This window comes from Volvox carteri, assembly GCF_000143455.1.
Source record: "Volvox carteri f. nagariensis unplaced genomic scaffold VOLCAscaffold_60, whole genome shotgun sequence".
Taxonomy (NCBI): Eukaryota; Viridiplantae; Chlorophyta; class Chlorophyceae; order Chlamydomonadales; family Volvocaceae; genus Volvox; species Volvox carteri.
This window is the reverse complement of record NW_003307603.1, coordinates 458,005-473,940: the sequence shown is the minus strand read 5'-3', so window position 1 is coordinate 473,940 and position 15,936 is coordinate 458,005. Positions and strand designations below refer to the sequence as shown.

General features: G+C 55.4%; 3 protein-coding genes across 3 annotated transcripts in view; 1 reads left to right on the top strand and 2 right to left on the bottom strand.

Moving 5' to 3' along the window:
* VOLCADRAFT_97386 (uncharacterized protein) overlaps positions 1-962 on the bottom strand; it is a gene marked incomplete at both ends in the record, with an annotated part of 3,101 nt that extends 2,139 nt beyond the window's left edge. The window contains 2 exons of the mRNA XM_002956326.1: positions 425-734; positions 921-962. Of these exons, the coding sequence (XP_002956372.1) occupies positions 425-734; positions 921-962 (352 nt within the window). The remainder of the gene's footprint in view (positions 1-424; positions 735-920) is intronic.
* A 1,635-nt stretch (positions 963-2,597) lies between these two features.
* Positions 2,598-10,079, top strand: fum1 (fumarate hydratase). The gene is made up of 13 exons (XM_002956385.1): positions 2,598-2,705; positions 4,351-4,461; positions 4,686-4,769; positions 5,123-5,248; positions 5,385-5,490; positions 5,882-6,083; positions 6,378-6,586; positions 6,850-6,932; positions 7,208-7,243; positions 7,699-7,821; positions 8,062-8,182; positions 8,374-8,505; positions 8,917-10,079. Exons 1-13 carry the CDS (start codon positions 2,622-2,624, stop codon positions 9,081-9,083), a joined length of 1,584 nt encoding a protein of 527 aa, XP_002956431.1. The 5' UTR covers positions 2,598-2,621; the 3' UTR covers positions 9,084-10,079.
* A 1,150-nt stretch (positions 10,080-11,229) lies between these two features.
* Positions 11,230-15,415, bottom strand: VOLCADRAFT_121522 (uncharacterized protein; the record flags this gene model as incomplete). The annotated part of the gene is made up of 8 exons (XM_002956325.1): positions 11,230-12,224; positions 12,582-12,723; positions 13,145-13,336; positions 13,815-13,957; positions 14,227-14,329; positions 14,773-14,852; positions 15,060-15,130; positions 15,390-15,415. 8 exons carry the CDS (start codon positions 15,413-15,415, stop codon positions 12,046-12,048), a joined length of 936 nt encoding a protein of 311 aa, XP_002956371.1. The 3' UTR covers positions 11,230-12,045.
* Between the last annotated feature and the right edge of the window lie 521 nt (positions 15,416-15,936).

Genomic DNA, 15,936 nt, shown 5'->3' with positions numbered 1-15,936 from the left:
AAGCCCCACTGTGCACCCACCTCAGAGGTGAACCACTTGGAGATCTTTAGCCGTAATAAGACCTCCTGACACTCACTTTCCTCAAGGTCCCAGATTGAGTTGACATTGAAGCCGGTCCCACACTCCACACACTGGATGTCACGTATGTGCTTCAGTAGCCGGTTGGTGGCCTTGTCGTGTATCTGTTTCGACGAACGTTTAGCCATGGGTTGCCTTGTGCTTGTCCAGGAATGCAAGCTGGGCCTTTGGGGACATGTGCTGGATGCGGCTCTTCTGCGCACACAATTTGACCCACAATGCTACCATGCCGATATCCTCATCGTTTGAGAAGTTCTGAAGGATGAGCGGGGCCGGGGGCCAGGTGATGATGGTCAGAAACAGAAGTAATCAATCATTGAAGGGTGAAAATGCATGGAGTCCGCACCTCTGAGCGACTGTGGCCACACTTGACAGTGAAGCTTCTCAGGGGTGTCAGCATCTAAGGTGGGCTCATCCTCATCGCTAGAGGACCGCGATCCGCCCTCCGGGTCGTAGTCCTCATCGCCATCATCATCAGCTAGCACCAGGCTGCACCTTGCAGCCTTCTGGCGGCGTCCAGCACCCTTGGCACGAAACTGGTCCTTGTCCGTGGCTGGGGCAGCTTGGGCCTTGGGCTGGGGCTGCGGGTCCATGGCCGCAGCGGCGTCCGCGGCACAGTGCCAATGGTGGCGGCGAAGATGGGACTGATGTGCTGGCTGGGGAGATGATGAGGTGTCGTGTTTGTGAGGTCGTTACCACAGGTGCTCTTCTGATGACAGGCGGGACAGGAGGGTGCGGGAAAATAGAGTGAGAAATTGTTGGCAATAAGAAACGAGCCAGGATTGGAAGTGCTGCAAACAATCACAAGAACATCTGCAAGGAGAAATAGATGGCTGTCTCACCGGGTGGTGCAGTTGTGCACCGAGGTAGTTGTGATACGCCATGGCCGGCGTCCATGTCCAGCTGCGTTGCCGGGACAAATAAATGCTGTCCCTGAGATTGACTGGCAAAGAATAGTCCACGGTCAAATGCCAGTGGCCGCTGCTGAGCAGTTGCTGCTTAGTGCCTTTTCATGTCTGGAGACATTTGAACTGGCAGACGCCCAAAGCCTCGCACATTTTCAGTGAATGTCTGCTGCACTGTGCTGAGTAGCCAATTCATATGGAATGTTGGCAATAGGATTACTTCCCGGTCCTGCTCGGGATTCCACTGGTCAACGTGCCATTTGCGACTATTAATTTAGGAAAAATACTGAAGTAAACGAAGGACCTTGAGGAAGGAAAATGGCTGTCTACGATTTTCCCCCTCGGATGATAATGTCCAGTTTACATTCACTCTAAATATTGTAATGGTTTGGCGCCTTAATAGCAACCTGTCGTATGGTTCCGGGGCGCTTAGTGGAAACACCTGTTCACTAACTACACACTAAAACCACGCTAAAGATAATGTTGAAAAAATCGTGTCCGGCCAGGTGGAAGCACCCAGTTACAGTTAAGTTGTGGCGAACGAACGCCTCACTAACGGCGGGTTCTATCCTTAAATGCTGAACAGGTCTACACCATTGTACCTTATGAAGTATCGTGCTTAAAAAATACGTACAACCTATGCAACTAGCTTCATCCAAGTCCCTTTGGCCCTAAACTGTGTAGCTGGTAAGTATTTGCCGCAGAAATGGTTAACTATTACATTGTCAGGAAGATAAGAGATAGTAAAGGAGGCGGACAACCATACATTTCGGAGACACAGACCGCCGAAGTAGACTAAGCTAGACTAATACCTTGCTCCCACGTGTTTACGGCCGAGGTCCCTTTACCGTTACCGTTGGAGTGGTTACACGTGTACGCACGTTTTCATGCGGTCACGTCTACAAGTAATAATGTACTCCATTAAAGTGAGAAGTTTAAATTTAGGTGCCAACAAATTTGTCGAGCGCTGGTCAAACAACGAAAAACTCGAGAGTTCGTTTATCACGTTTAATTGCTGTTTCAAGAACATAGGGGAAATCCTGACGCTACAATTGTCCAATTTGCGGCTCGGCATTCGTATGGTGGGCTTTGGAAGAATGCGCACCGCCGCCCAACGGATGTCGGGAGTCGGTGAATTGCTCGATAAGCCCCTGAGGGGTGTTCCACGACGAGTTCTTGGCTCTTTGTCGCCCTGGGTAAGCTGTGGCGGTGCATACAGCCCACCTGGTTTCGACAATTAACCTCTATACGGTCCCGCCATTCTTCCTAGGGCCAAAGCCGTGCGATGCCCGCTTCAACCCCTAGCGTTTTGCTAGCGCCCCAGCAAAGGTGGAAATCGTCGTTGACTTCTACACGGATGCGTACCGCCATGCGATTCATGTCCGGACCAGGGGACCTGCTTGACATGCCTTCCACAGAATTTTCGGTACCAATGTTGGGGTCGCCTACTCCTCTGGTGGGTCATCAGAGCTGTCGGTATTCAATTCGGCTTTGCCGCGAGGGTCGCCACCATCTCACGGAACCGCAACTTCGCAGGGAGTCGGCGCTGGGGCATCCAACATACTGCCAGCACCCCAGCTTCGGTGGAAGTCCTCATCCTCGTCCAATCCAAACTTCGTTTACCAAGAGCTGTTGGAAATGTCGAAGGCACAGGTGCCATGGCGCAAGCTCACCGGAGACTACGTTTCCGTGACCGAGGCAGCAGGGAAGAAAATCCTAGAGGTAGGGTGCCGGGCTGCACGCTCGACGGTATACTTGCAGCCGGCGGAAGGAGTGTGTGGACTTTTCCCCCAGCGCTGTTAGCAAGTTACAAGTTGTGCGGGGCTGTCCGTAAAAGCCGGGGGAGCCATGGACGGTAAATCGATTTTTAGTGCGGTATCATGGTAGACAATCATCATCCTCCCTTGTCCGCTTAAGCACTCAGCGCCTTAGAGCAACGGGTCTCCCAGACTTCCGAGAGGAACCTGGCTAGTGCCAGGGGTGGGACCTCGGTCATAATCGTGCGCATGTCGCGCCCTCGAAACGCGAGGTCACCTTCGTATTTAGCCTTGTGGAACAGTATACATTAACAATATTGGACAATCGTGTGATGTGTTAATGTATACTGTTCCGCTGTATCCACGTGTATCTGTGTAAGCCGGGCATTCCGCAAAAGCATGCATTTCGTCTTCAACCGCCCCACAGTCGCAAAGCCTGCAGGTGCGCGCGGTGCGCTCACGGCCGTTAGGCAGATTAATCTCCCAACAGCCTAAACGGATAAGCATTTGATGCAAACGTTGGGGCATGGCGGTTCCAGCGTGGGCCAGCCACTTGAGCCGCGTGTCCCCAAGCGGGGCGCCCCCATCCATTTCAGATAGCTGCAAGCCTTGACGCCGGTATTTCCACTTGGGAAAGCGCGTGGATCACCTAGGGTATCCGGGCACTCCCACCGGGTGTCCAGCCGACTAACGAACTCCCTAAGTAAGCCTCCCACTGGCAACCTACGGTGGCGTAATGCGCGGCGAGGTCGTCGCCATGCAGGCCGGCTGGGGGCTCAGCTCCCAAACCCCGAAGGAAAGGTAGGACCTTGCTTGTCCAGCACTCAGCAACACCCCCCAGTTGGTCAAGCTCAAGGTCGGCGATGAAGGCCCGGTGGCACAGTGTCCCCGGCCTCTTTGCTGAGGTTCTTGGCAGAACCTCAGCAGAAGGTTGGCCCAATGGAACTGGAACGGCCTCTGCGACAGCTCGCGATAAAGCAAAACCGTAGTCGAAACCTCCTACCGCTGACCGCATATACGCGCGTTGCTCCTGAACCATTGGGTTCAACTTTGCGCTCTCGAAATTCACACCAATAGAATCAGGTCCCCAAACTTGCGCTCCATATGGAAAAACCGGCACAACGAGTGCTGTCAGCTGTCCCGGGGGTTTTCCCATCACGTACACCCTCTCCGCCACGCCGGCTGCCCCAGGCCCAAGCAGACGCTATAAAGCTTCAACCACCCAACCACCATAACCATCACAATCTTCCTGCCTGACCCACAAAACAGGCATTCCTCAGCCCCACCCCCTTTCCATGCACCGCGTCCTTCTATCTCTTCTCCATGTTGATGATACCGGTTGGGCCCTTACTTAAAGCCGCTGTTTCCCCCACCCCCCGCGCGCGCATGGCTCCACTTAGGAAGCTGACTATCGCAGCGTTTGCGATCCGTCAGCGCACTTGGAAGCTCAACACCGGCTTACCAGGAAACGGCCACAAACTCCCAACGGCCCCATCTTTACCCTTTCCCTCCACATCTTTCACCCTCCTTTCCCTCCTCGCTGCTGCTCCTCTTCGCTGATCTCCTCCTTCCTTCCTTCCTTGCTTCCTCTCCTCTCCGCGGCGCCCCAGGTCTCCAGCGAGGCCCTGACGCTCTTGTCCGACACCGCCATGCGAGACATCGCCCACTTGCTGCGGCCTGGGCACCTGAAGCAGCTGGCTAACATCCTGAAGGACCCCGAGGTGGGGTTCGCGGAGAGGACTGACGGTGGTCGTTTTGTTACCGAAGTTACCGAAATATTTACCAGACCGAAAAAACGCACGAGCATGAATGGTCTTCGCTGCTTTTCCTCGCTTCTAACGGCGTTCCATTTATGGATGCACATATTTGGCATTGGCACATGGGCAATGGCTCCCCTTCCCTACTACATCCCTTTTGCTGCCAACAATTCTGCTGCTGCGAATAGGCATCGTCCAACGACCGTTTCGTGGCTCTTGAGCTGCTGAAGAACGCCAACGTGGCCGCGGGGTTTGTACTGCCGGGCTGCCAGGTACGACATGCCACGGACCTGCAAGGACTTCACGTCGACGCCGTGTGCGTTGCACTCACTTGCCTGCTCCTGATCTCTTGATCCACATTTATCACCACATTTGCAACCTCTAAACCGTTATGGAGCCTTTCGTCTAACTCCCCTCGACCTATCGTAATTTTATCCGTTCATATCCGCTAATGTCGTTACCTTTCACTAACGGTCCATGGGGCCCCCCGGCTTTGATGGACCCCTCTACACTTGTGCGGACGTTGTAACTGTAACTGTTACCAATCTGATCATGCATCCTACGATCCGTGCCCACCGGTACTCCTCCGTGCCCACATCGGTCGCACCACTTGCCCGCGCTTCAGGACACGGGTACAGCCACTGTAATGGGCAAGCGGGGGCAGTACGTGTGGACGGATGGGCGAGACGAGGAAGCCATCAGCCGGGGCGTGTTCCGGGCCTACACCGCCACTAACCTGCGCTACTCCCAGGTCAGTGAGGCCTATCGCGCGCACGGGACTGGGGCATTGGGATCGCGGTTTGGGTTGAGTGTTGCATCTTAAGCTGGATCTGGCCTGACCTCCCTCACCCCTCCAACCCCCCGCCGCATTTCTTTCGCGCATGCAGGTTGCCCCTGTAGATATGTTTACCGAGAAGAACACGGGCACCAACCTGCCCGCACAGATTGACCTATTTGCAGCGCCCGGCAACACGTACGACTTTTTGTTCATCGGTACGCGGCGGGGGTCGTAACGCCTGTGTGCTGTAATGCAATTATGGAAGGATTGAAGCTTATGTTTATTTCAGGTCGTTTGCTGCGGCTCAGATTAGCTTAGGAAACCTACTCCGGGAGCGGTTTTTTCCCTTCCTTCACAGAACTAGACCCCTAATCGTACATCCAGATTCATGATCTCGTAGTGACATGGCTGTTTGAGCAGAATTCCGCACTGTATTATGCAGAGGGCTGTTGTTATCTTTCCAAAGCATTTCCTGCCCCTCTCCATTCCTTTACACATGCCTCGCGCGCACTGATTCCCCTCCTGTCTCCTGTCTCACCCATGAAATTCAAACTCCCCTTCCAACCTCCTTCCAACCACCTCCTGAATCCCCTTTCCCATTCGCAGCCAAGGGCGGCGGCTCCGCCAACAAGACCAGTCTGTACCAGCAGACCAAGGCTCTGCTGAACGAGGCCTCGCTCAAGTCCTTCCTGGTGGATAAGATCAAGAGCCTGGGCACCGCCGCCTGCCCGCCCTACCACCTGGCCATCGTCATTGGCGGACTCAGCGCGGAGCTCAACCTCAAGGTCGTCAAGCTGGCGAGCACACGGTGGGAGCCGGTAGAGGGCAGCGAGTCTGGAGGAGGGGTGAAAGACGCTGATGGGCACTGCGGGGCCCGGGCGTGGCAGCAAGCGGATACCGTGGGGCGGGATGGGATGGGCAGGTTGAAAAGTAGGATCGGTGAGATGGTCGATGGGGTCTGCCCCCTGTGGGGACCGCCTTCAGGTCCGCTTTGCTGTATCTTGCCGGGCTCTTTTTGCTGTTTACACTGTGTAGCTGTCTTACTGACTCTTACTGACCCTTCTTCCCTCCGTTAAACACCCACACGCATGCGCATACGCAGCTATTTGGACACGCTGCCCACCAGCGGTAACGCCTACGGTCGGGCTTTCCGCGACCTGGAGTGGGAGGAGAAGGTGCTCGCCATAACGCGGGAGCTTGGCATCGGGGCGCAGTTTGGTGGCAAGTACTTTTGCCACGACGTGCGGGTCATCCGCCTGCCGCGTCATGGCGCGTCGTGCCCCGTTGGCGTCGGGGTCTCGTGCTCTGCAGGTACCATTCCAGTTTGCGTGTCTGCATGTCGTGTCAAGTGAAGCACGCAGATGCGGCTCCAGCTGTGTCAGCTGTTACCGTCTGGAGTTAATTCCGAGCTGCCAGGGGCAGGGAGGGGAGGGGCGGAGACGGTGTGCCATTGCACGAGGAGGTGAAGGTTGTGGTAGCGCTGATACAGTTCCGTTCTGTTTCCCCCCAGTTCCCCTTCCCTGGGTTCTCAATCCCCTTGCCCATCCTTCCCTCCCTCTACACCGCCTCCTCAGACCGTCAGGCTCTTGGTAAGATCACTTCGGAAGGCGTCTTCCTGGAGCAGCTGGAGACCAACCCCGGGCAGTACCTTCCTGATGTGAGTGGTGACTATGTGGGTGGGTGACCTCGAGGGGTTACGAGGGGCGGTGGACGGGTGAGATGCCGTGGGTGGCCGCCGCTTCTATTGCCTGAGGGAGCTTGTCCGTATTGCACCGCCTCCGACGATGTTTGTGAGAACCTGTCCTGCGCTCTCACAAGGAAGGAGGAGAAGGTAAGGAGCTAAGAAATCCCGTAGCGGGGGGACCTACGGGGCGAGTCTTTTTCCGTTGTGTTCCTTGTAACCCCTTCCTGAACCACCTCCCTCTCCGGCAGGTGACGGAGGACTCGCTGAGCGCTGATGTGGTCAAGGTGGGTGCCGGGTGGCTGCGGTGCTGCAGCAGCACGGTGATGTCGTCTTCCCCGAACACCAAGGATGCATGGAACCCCACATTCGGGAGCAGGCGAAGGCGTAGCGATGGGGATGTACATTGGACAGAGCCATCCATTTCTGACGCAAACACGCGAAGCGCAGGCTGGCTAGACTTTTTGGTGGAATAAAAAATAATGATAACGCGACGCAGCAGGGACTGGTTCCCTGTCGGCCGTCTCCAGCTTGAGGTGAAGTTCCACAACACACACTGTTCTGCGTCGCAGCTCGCGACCCTCCCTACCCCATCCCGGCGTCTGCTGCTCCGCGCTTTTGAATTGATTGGTGTTTTTCATTACCTGCCCTGCCCGGACTTGCCCTGATCCTACCTGATCTGACTTGTGACCTAGTTTAAACTTAGTTAGACGTCATCCACATCCTATATCTGCATCTGCAGGTGGACCTGAACCGGCCCATGAGGGCCATCTTGGAGCAGCTCAGCTCGCACCCGGTGCGCACTCGCCTCAGCCTGACCGGCACGCTGGTGGTGGCGCGGGACATTGCACATGCCAAGCTGCAGGTAGGACTGGGCTGCGGCTGGGGTGCGTGGATGGGTGGGTGGGTGGGTTGCAACGCAAGCTGGTGAGACGAGTAGTCATCGGCTGAGTGAACTTTGGCGTGTGCCGGTGGCAAGGCGTGAACCCAAAGATGAGCTCTCGATGGGTCAATGTCTTGTTTCCAACCCAGCCCAACTTGGTTCCATATTGCCGGACTCCTGGTCCACCTCCCGGCTGCCTCCCGTCCACTCGTCCGCCCACAGGAGCGTCTGGCGGCGGGTCAGGGCTTGCCGCAGTACATCAAGGACCACATCATCTACTACGCGGGCCCAGCCAAGACGCCTGAGGGCTATGCGAGCGGCAGCTTTGGACCCACCACAGCCGGTGAGAATGAAGGAGAGGGAAAGGACGGGAACGAATTGATGTTGTCGTGCGCCATCTCACGCCGCTCCTTTCACTGCCCTCGCTGGAGCACTTGCGCGATCCTCCCGCTGCCCGCGTCCTTGCATATCCCAGTTCTCGCTCCACAACCCTCTGCCATCCCCCCAACACTTCAACCCCTTTCCCCTCCGCAGGCCGTATGGACAGCTACGTGGACGGCTTCATGGCAGCGGGCGGCTCCCTGGTGACTCTGGCCAAGGGCAACCGGAGCAAGGTGGTCACGGAGGCCTGCAAGAAGCACGGCGGTTTCTACCTGGGGTCCATCGGTAAGTGTACGGTCATGGCGATAGCGCACATCAGGTGCATTATGCAGTACGTGTGACGCGGGCCCCAGTTTTCCACATTAACCCCCTAGGCTTCCTTGCCGTGAAGGGAAATTGATTTTGCTCTTCCTGTCGTAGCTTTGGATTGGAAGTTTGATCTAAGTGGCGATTCGGAGCATGCGTCGTAAGACTGTATGGGTGGTGGTGTGTGAGGTGTGAAGCCCACCGGCCGGCAAGCCTTCCTCCTGGCCTTTCCTCTTCTACCCGGGTGGATATCCGGGGCAAGGGGTCTGGGACCGCAGGCGCGTTTCGGCCTAGTTGCAGCTCATGTGAGGCAGCTCGCGTTCCGACATGCTTTTCCATATCCAAATCCATTTCCCCCTCTTATGCCCTCACGTTGTCCCCTCTTTGCAGGCGGTCCCGCAGCTATTCTGGCCCAGAACTGCATTAAGAAGGTGGAGGTGCTCGAGTACCCGGAGCTGGGCATGGAGGCCATCTGGAAGATCGACGTGGTGGACTTCCCCGCCTTCATCGTCGTGGACAACAAGGGCAACGACTTCTTCAAGGCGTGGCAGGCGTGAGGCGGCCACCAGAAGCCGGCTATGGCAAAGTGACTACGATGCGTTGCCTCTGGGCCTCCAGCCCTCCGATCACGTGACCTTCGAGCTGTCAAACAATCAACGACGAGCCCTCAGTGCTCGGCAGCGGCTGTGGCAGCGGATTGGCACAGGACGAGACGAAGCTGGGCGTGACGGGTAAGGGCTGATTCACGATGATTGGCAGGGTTATGTGGGATGCTCTCCTGCGGGCGCAGCAGGAGTGGTTGAGGCGGCGAAGCTTTGCCCCTTGGCTTACAACTTGTAGGGTTTGTGTAGACGAACCTTTTCGAGGCTTGGCTTGGTGAATAGACGGAATAGAATAGGCATGCAGTGCTGTGGTATAGGTGTGCTGGTGACTCGACTGTGACCATTCTTTCTCATTTTGGGGAGGGGTCCGGGGTGAGGTATGTTGATCGTCTGATGGAGACTAACGAACCCGTTCGTTAGCGCAAATGGTTTAGGCTTATGGCGTGCGACTCCCGCGGTTCTGATGCAGCTGAATGATATTTCATTTCAGTGTGGCCAAGTTGCAAGCGCGGGATGGAGAAGAGCAGGAGGATTAGGAAGGGCCATACGCTGCTACACAGAGGCCTGGACTTTGTTGGGGGGGACTTTTGGGGCCGATGCCGAGCTCCAGAAAGCTCCGGCTCTGTAGCTGCCCCTGTAGCACACATGACACAGGTAACATCTTATGGGCACATACTGCCAACCTGAGGGTCGGGGGTTGGCAGCGCCATGGGATTCAGCGGCCTCAACTTCGGTGCGTCTGGCAATCGCAAAACGTCGTGTGGGGGAGGAGGCAACGTGATATTTGGCGGGAAGCAACAGCCGTTTACCCGAACCTGGTCCTGGTGGCATGTTTGACTTTTTGGCGACCATTTCATTAGTGATCAACACGTATTGTCGCATGTAATTGGCAAGTGCATACGTGAACTGGGGTATGTGATGACATTAGATTGTAATATAGGCTGCCGTGTGTAGCTGTGAGCGTGACCGGTTTATTTTATGGTGAATTAGAAGAATTTTTACTTTCTTTAGCACGCATCACTTCCATGCTACAGCAACGGCTGATGGTTAAACAGTCCACCTTACAATTACGTCACTAATCGTTCAGCAGATTGTGGTTAGTCCACCAGAACTCAATCAAGTCTACAACAAACAAGTCGCCGTGGTTGACACCACCATCTAAAACGCCCGTAACATATCGAAACACCTGCCACCGTCTTCACGTTAGCGTCACTTCAGAACAAGCTAGCCTGCAAACCAAACTCTGGATAGCGGCCAGGGATAATACAAAACGATATGCTCATACTCTATGAACTAAAGGCAACTGGCCAGAGTAACCTGACGCCCAAGCATTTCGAACACCTGCGATTCCTACCTGCCGCATTCGCCATCACTAAACAACCCGCTGTCTAGGGAAACCTCGTGCTGGGACACAATCGTTACACCTGCTGTGGAGCTTAAAAGTCCGGTCTCACCACAGCCTGTCATTGCACACGAACATATACATCGGGTATGTCCCTAGAACATTGTTCAGCCTGAAACCACGCTGGCAGTAAGGTATGTGGCAGCGGCCACAATCTGCACCTCTACTACATGTATATTGGACATCACGTCGACAAACTTAAGAAAAGGCATTGCAACCAACAGAGCAAGGTGCAATGCTATAAAAAAAACTTTAGTTGCCCAGCAGTACATTGCCGTACGATGCCGTAGCCTGCTGTGAAATATTTGATGCAAGCTGGAAACATGGCGGCACCATTGTTGGCCCCCATAGAAGGCATCCCATGAATACAAGGCTGCATCAAACAAGCTAACTAACACGCAAAGAAACAGACGAACATACAGACACGGCAACTGCACACCATTAAACAGTCCAGGTGCATACTGCTACCGCAGCTATTACTGCTGCTGCTGTCGTCCACTCTTTCATTTGTCAGTACCGCTGCGCCGCGCCTACATGCACGCTTGCCATTCAGCGTACGTCGAGCTCTTGTTCGGCGCCGTGCTACACCGTACCGTACCGTACCGCAATTCAACGTTGGTCACCTCCTCCATGCAGCCCCCTGCTCATCCAAGCGCCGCACTCTCAACGCTAAATAATAGAGGGCCCCTAGGCGCAAATAAACCACCGCACCCTATATAATAAACTCCAAGAATCTGATCTCGGGGCTCAAGTAAACCACCGCACTTGTAGGCCTTCCCTGGGGGGAGCCCGCGCCGTCGCACCCGCCTTCCTTGAGACCTCCAAGTATGCACCCCGGCGCGGAACATACGCCGCAGTCCGTTTCAATATCTTCAAAACCGAAACCCTGCCTGGCTGGCCGGCTGCGAAATTTCGCCCAACACAGCCACAGCCAAATCCGTTGATCAGTTGGCACAGTAAAAGTAAAGTCCGAGCGTCCGCTCTGATTTTACCACCACAAGCATGCGCACTTTGGCCGTGTTGGCCGCCGCCGCCGCAGCAGCAGCCGCATAATCCGACCTACACCCAATAAGTACAAGCCAAGAGGGCCGCCGGCTGGGGACAGGAGGCAACCTGCCGGCCCAGAAGCACGTTGGACGTTGCGCAGCCGCGGCAGCGGCAGCAAGGACAACAGCAAGGACAACACACGAACTAAAGCCACCAACGGCCCCGGATGCCCCGCAGTACCACACGCGATGCCCGTCGTACACCTTGACTTTCATCTCGGCAGCGCTGTGTACTACGGCCTACAAACCCTAGTACTCAATGACAACACGGGACCCCCCTGGAGGTAGTGATGTCGCTGTCACGTGCATGAATGCGTGCGAGCAAACCTGCCTCCATGCGCTTCTTATGCGTGCTCTTAATCTACGCGAGCTTTCCCCCCACCCCCTTTGTCCCATCTTGCCGCATTCTTCATATCACACCACACGTGCCTGTGTGCGCGCCTGCATCTTCGACAAATTTGAGCGCTGTTCAGTCCAGATGCCCAGGCCTTCTCCTGCGCCACTTAATTTCAAGGGCAGCGCATGGAAGAGCCTGATCCAAGGCTTGGACTTGGGCCTTGGCAGCGCGCGGTTGCGCCTGGCTTTGGATACCACCACCAACATTACCAAAACGGTCTCCATCCCTCCACAACCCCGAACCAACCCGTCCTATATTCAAGCAGCAGACAAACACAAAAACATTAAAGAAAAAGAAAACATAAAAGAAAAGGAAAAACAACTTGGCCCTCTCTCAACGCCCTTCCCTTCAATCACTCAAATCAAACGAATGAACGTCGTGCGTAAAAAAAACTGCGCTCACATGCACTCAAGCACGACGGCCCCACCTGTCACAATTCCTCCAGCAGGGCCCCCACCCCTCCCCTCCCCTCCCAAACAGCAATCCCACTGACCCACGTCACCGCGGTGCCAGCGCCCGTTACATTGCCCGTTCCGCCCAACGTACGGATCGCAGTACTGACGGCGTAGGGGTCGGTGTAGTAGGGGTCGGCGGCAGCGCCGCCGTACCTAGCTTCTCTCCGGACGCCAGCTCCCTATGCGTCCGCAGCACCGCTCGGTCCGCGCGGCGAAGCGCGGGCAGCAGCACCAGCTTTTGAAACAGCCCGGGAACACCCACTCGCGTGAGCGTCTCCTTCTTCTCCGCTTCTGCCTGCAGTACCCCGGCAGGCGCACGTACATATATTTAGACGAGGGAAAAGATGATTATCAGGTTGGTTGGTCGGTAGTTAGTCAGATTTGTTGATTAGTGATTGTAGCTGCTGTACAACTGCAGCAACTCACATCATTGTAACGAGGCTGAACGACTGAATGCCACTTTCCGGGGTTGTTGCATCCCGTGAGAGTGTGTAATGTGTGTGTGGGGGGAGGGTATCAAGGGCGTTTTTCCGTATTCTTCTCTCCGGCTGTCAACCTGAGATGAGGGTCAGAGAGGCAGGCAGGGGAGAAGACCAGCGCCAGCGGCTCGTCAGCACACAACCCACCCACCCGCCTAAGCCCCACACTCAAGCCCCAACTTCAACCAGCTCCCACTCTACCCCACTACCCCCCGCTATGCGGCAAGTAAGACCCACCAGCGGTCTCAGCAGCCAGGCCAGGTCTGCGGGTCTCATCTGGGAGATGAGCTTCCGCTCCGCCGCCGCAGCCTCCCGCGCCGTGAAGTGCATCCGCAGCAGCGGCAGCCCCAACACCTCCTCGCGCTCCATCTGCTGCCGTAGCAGCGTACGGAGCACGAAAAACCCCGCGTAGAGCTCCCGTACAGCTGCCTGTGCGAGCATTCCCCTCGTCGTAAGGTATATATCGACTTTAAAAGATGCGCATTTAGACAGACAGACATGTAAGTGAATAGACCGACGCGGATAGGCCCGGAAAGTTTCTCTCTCTGACGCTCTGTTAAAGACCCCTACCCCCGGCGCCGTCGTGATATGTATGTATGTATTTATGACTCAGATTACACTTTATGTATGTATGTATGTATGTATGTATGTATGTATGTATGTATGTATGTATGTATGTATGTATGTATGTATGTATGCATGTATGACTTCTTCCACTGGTCATCTCCCACAGTTATCCCCCCTCCACCGCAACCTAATCAGAAAACGTTCCCGCACCAGGTTGCGACGGGTGTTCTCACCCACAACACATACACACATATACATACATACATACCCGGTTACGTCCAAGTTGCTGGAGATGCCAAGACACCCGCGTCCGCACACACACACACACGCAACGACACACCTTTGCTGTCGGCGAGGCCGTGATGTCCAGTCCCTCGCACAGTCCCCGCACCCGGTCCAGGAGGGCCATCAGGGTGGCCTCGTCATAGTCCAACATCTTGGAGGGCAGCACCAGGCGGGCGGACAGCATAGGGAACAGGACGGCTGAGGAAACGGCGAAACGGGCAGCGGGGGGCGGGAAAGAGGGGCGGAAAGAGCGAGGGGGGAAGGGGGATAGGAGGCGACGAGTGAATCCGGGGTGTGAAATTGTGGGGGAAAAGGCACCGGAGAGGAGGCAGTGGAAATACAATAAAAATGATACCACGCTGCATAAGCCAACGAAAAAACTGCCGAAGGGTGCAGAGCTGTAATGGAGTTGATATGAACCCAAGTCAGTGAGTCAGTGTGAGCAGCTAGCAACCAACAAAACTTACTTCGTTTGTGTGCGAGGTGCATGTGCAGCCCCAGGTAGAAGCTCCTCACCGTGGAGCGGAGCGCCTCAACCTGCCATCCCGGCAGGGCCCGGCCTCGGACCACCTGTAGTGGAGGGAAGTGGGGGGAATATGTGGGGTTGGGAGGCGGGGCCGTTGGAGGGGTAGCGGGGGGGTTGGTCAACGGGAAAGGAAGCAGGCGGATAGGAAACCATGCCTGCGGTGGAAATGCGGTAGAAACTGGAAACTCCGGTTGCGGACAAACCATGCGGCAGGGAGAGGTGGAAATGTTGGAGACGTAGGAGGTGTTGCAGGGCGTGCGGGCATAGGGGAGGGGAGGGGGGTCAACAGGGAGAGAAGTGGCACCAGCAACGCGGGAGCAAGAGAGGAGGGGCCACATACAAGCATGTGTTTTTTGCTTTTCGACACGAATACGCACATAGGCACATTAATTACTCGCTTTGGAATGTGTAGCTGACCCCGTCTCCGCAAGGCAACCACCACTAACTACCGCCAAGCTCTCCCACCGGTTGACGCCGGAGAACTCACCAGGGTGGCATTGGCGGTCTCCAGGGCAGACATGATAGCGTCCAGGTCGTACCGGATGGCGTCGTGGCCAAGCTTCCATCCTGGGGGTAGTTAGTGGGCAATCGACAGCCGGTCAACGTTTCGCGCTTTCCCATCTTTCGCAGGGAAGGTGCGCCCGCCGGTGCACAAAGCAACGCGCGGGGTGTCGCGCCTTTGGCGCGTTTTCTCTGTGTAATTATTTCGGGGATGTGCCAACCAGAGGAAGCACAGGTGGAGGAAGCATACAGGGACGGCAACACTGGCCTGACTGTTGGCCCTGGCCACGATTGGCAAGTTGAATTTTCCAGCTTTAGCTTGTGCAGCTGATTTGCTAACACAGCTGAGGGATTAGAGGATCAAAATGTTAGCCAAAAAGCAGTGCCGCCTAGAATCTCGAGTGGAGGTACCCCAACAAGGAAAGAGCATGCTATCGAAACAAGTTACTTTGACTTCATATTCCTATGTGCCAAAGTCATAAATTTGGGGTTCGGACCGCCCCAACGAGGGTTTTACACATAGCTGTCTTCCGGCTAGTATCCCAGCTAGGCATGTAACGCCGCTAAGGCGGCCCTTGGCTCACCGGGCCAACGGTATCGTACCAACGGTACATCCAAGAACTATTCATAATCTTCCAATACCAAACGGTATTTATCAATACCACCTTTTATCGTTGGATAATTTCCTTTTTCGCAACTGCTTGCCAACTGCAAGCTTTGTTACAATTTTGGTATCTTAGACCAACCGGTCAAACGACCTCGGAGTCAAGCACTCCATCGCTTCCGCAAACACATTCCAACTTAAGAAACATTTTCTATCTGACTTACATGGCGAGCCCAGGGAATACCATGCGCACCCAGTCGGCGAAGGCCGACCATGAGCGCTATCAGCTGCGCCAGGTGAGCCCCTCTAGGGCAAAGGAACTGGTACAAAAGGTCCAGGAAATGTATGAGAAGTACGTAAGGCGTGCCCAGCGTAAGGGCATAACACCGCCGTCGCGCATGTTTGACAAAGTCAGACAATTCTGCGACGAGCAAGGCTATCGCTCCGCACTAGGCTTCCTAATGGAAGCTAATGAGGAACTCTCCTATGTGCAGAAAAGCCGCGAACTGCGGGAGCGTTTTAGCCACTGCGGCGCATGACGCCGAC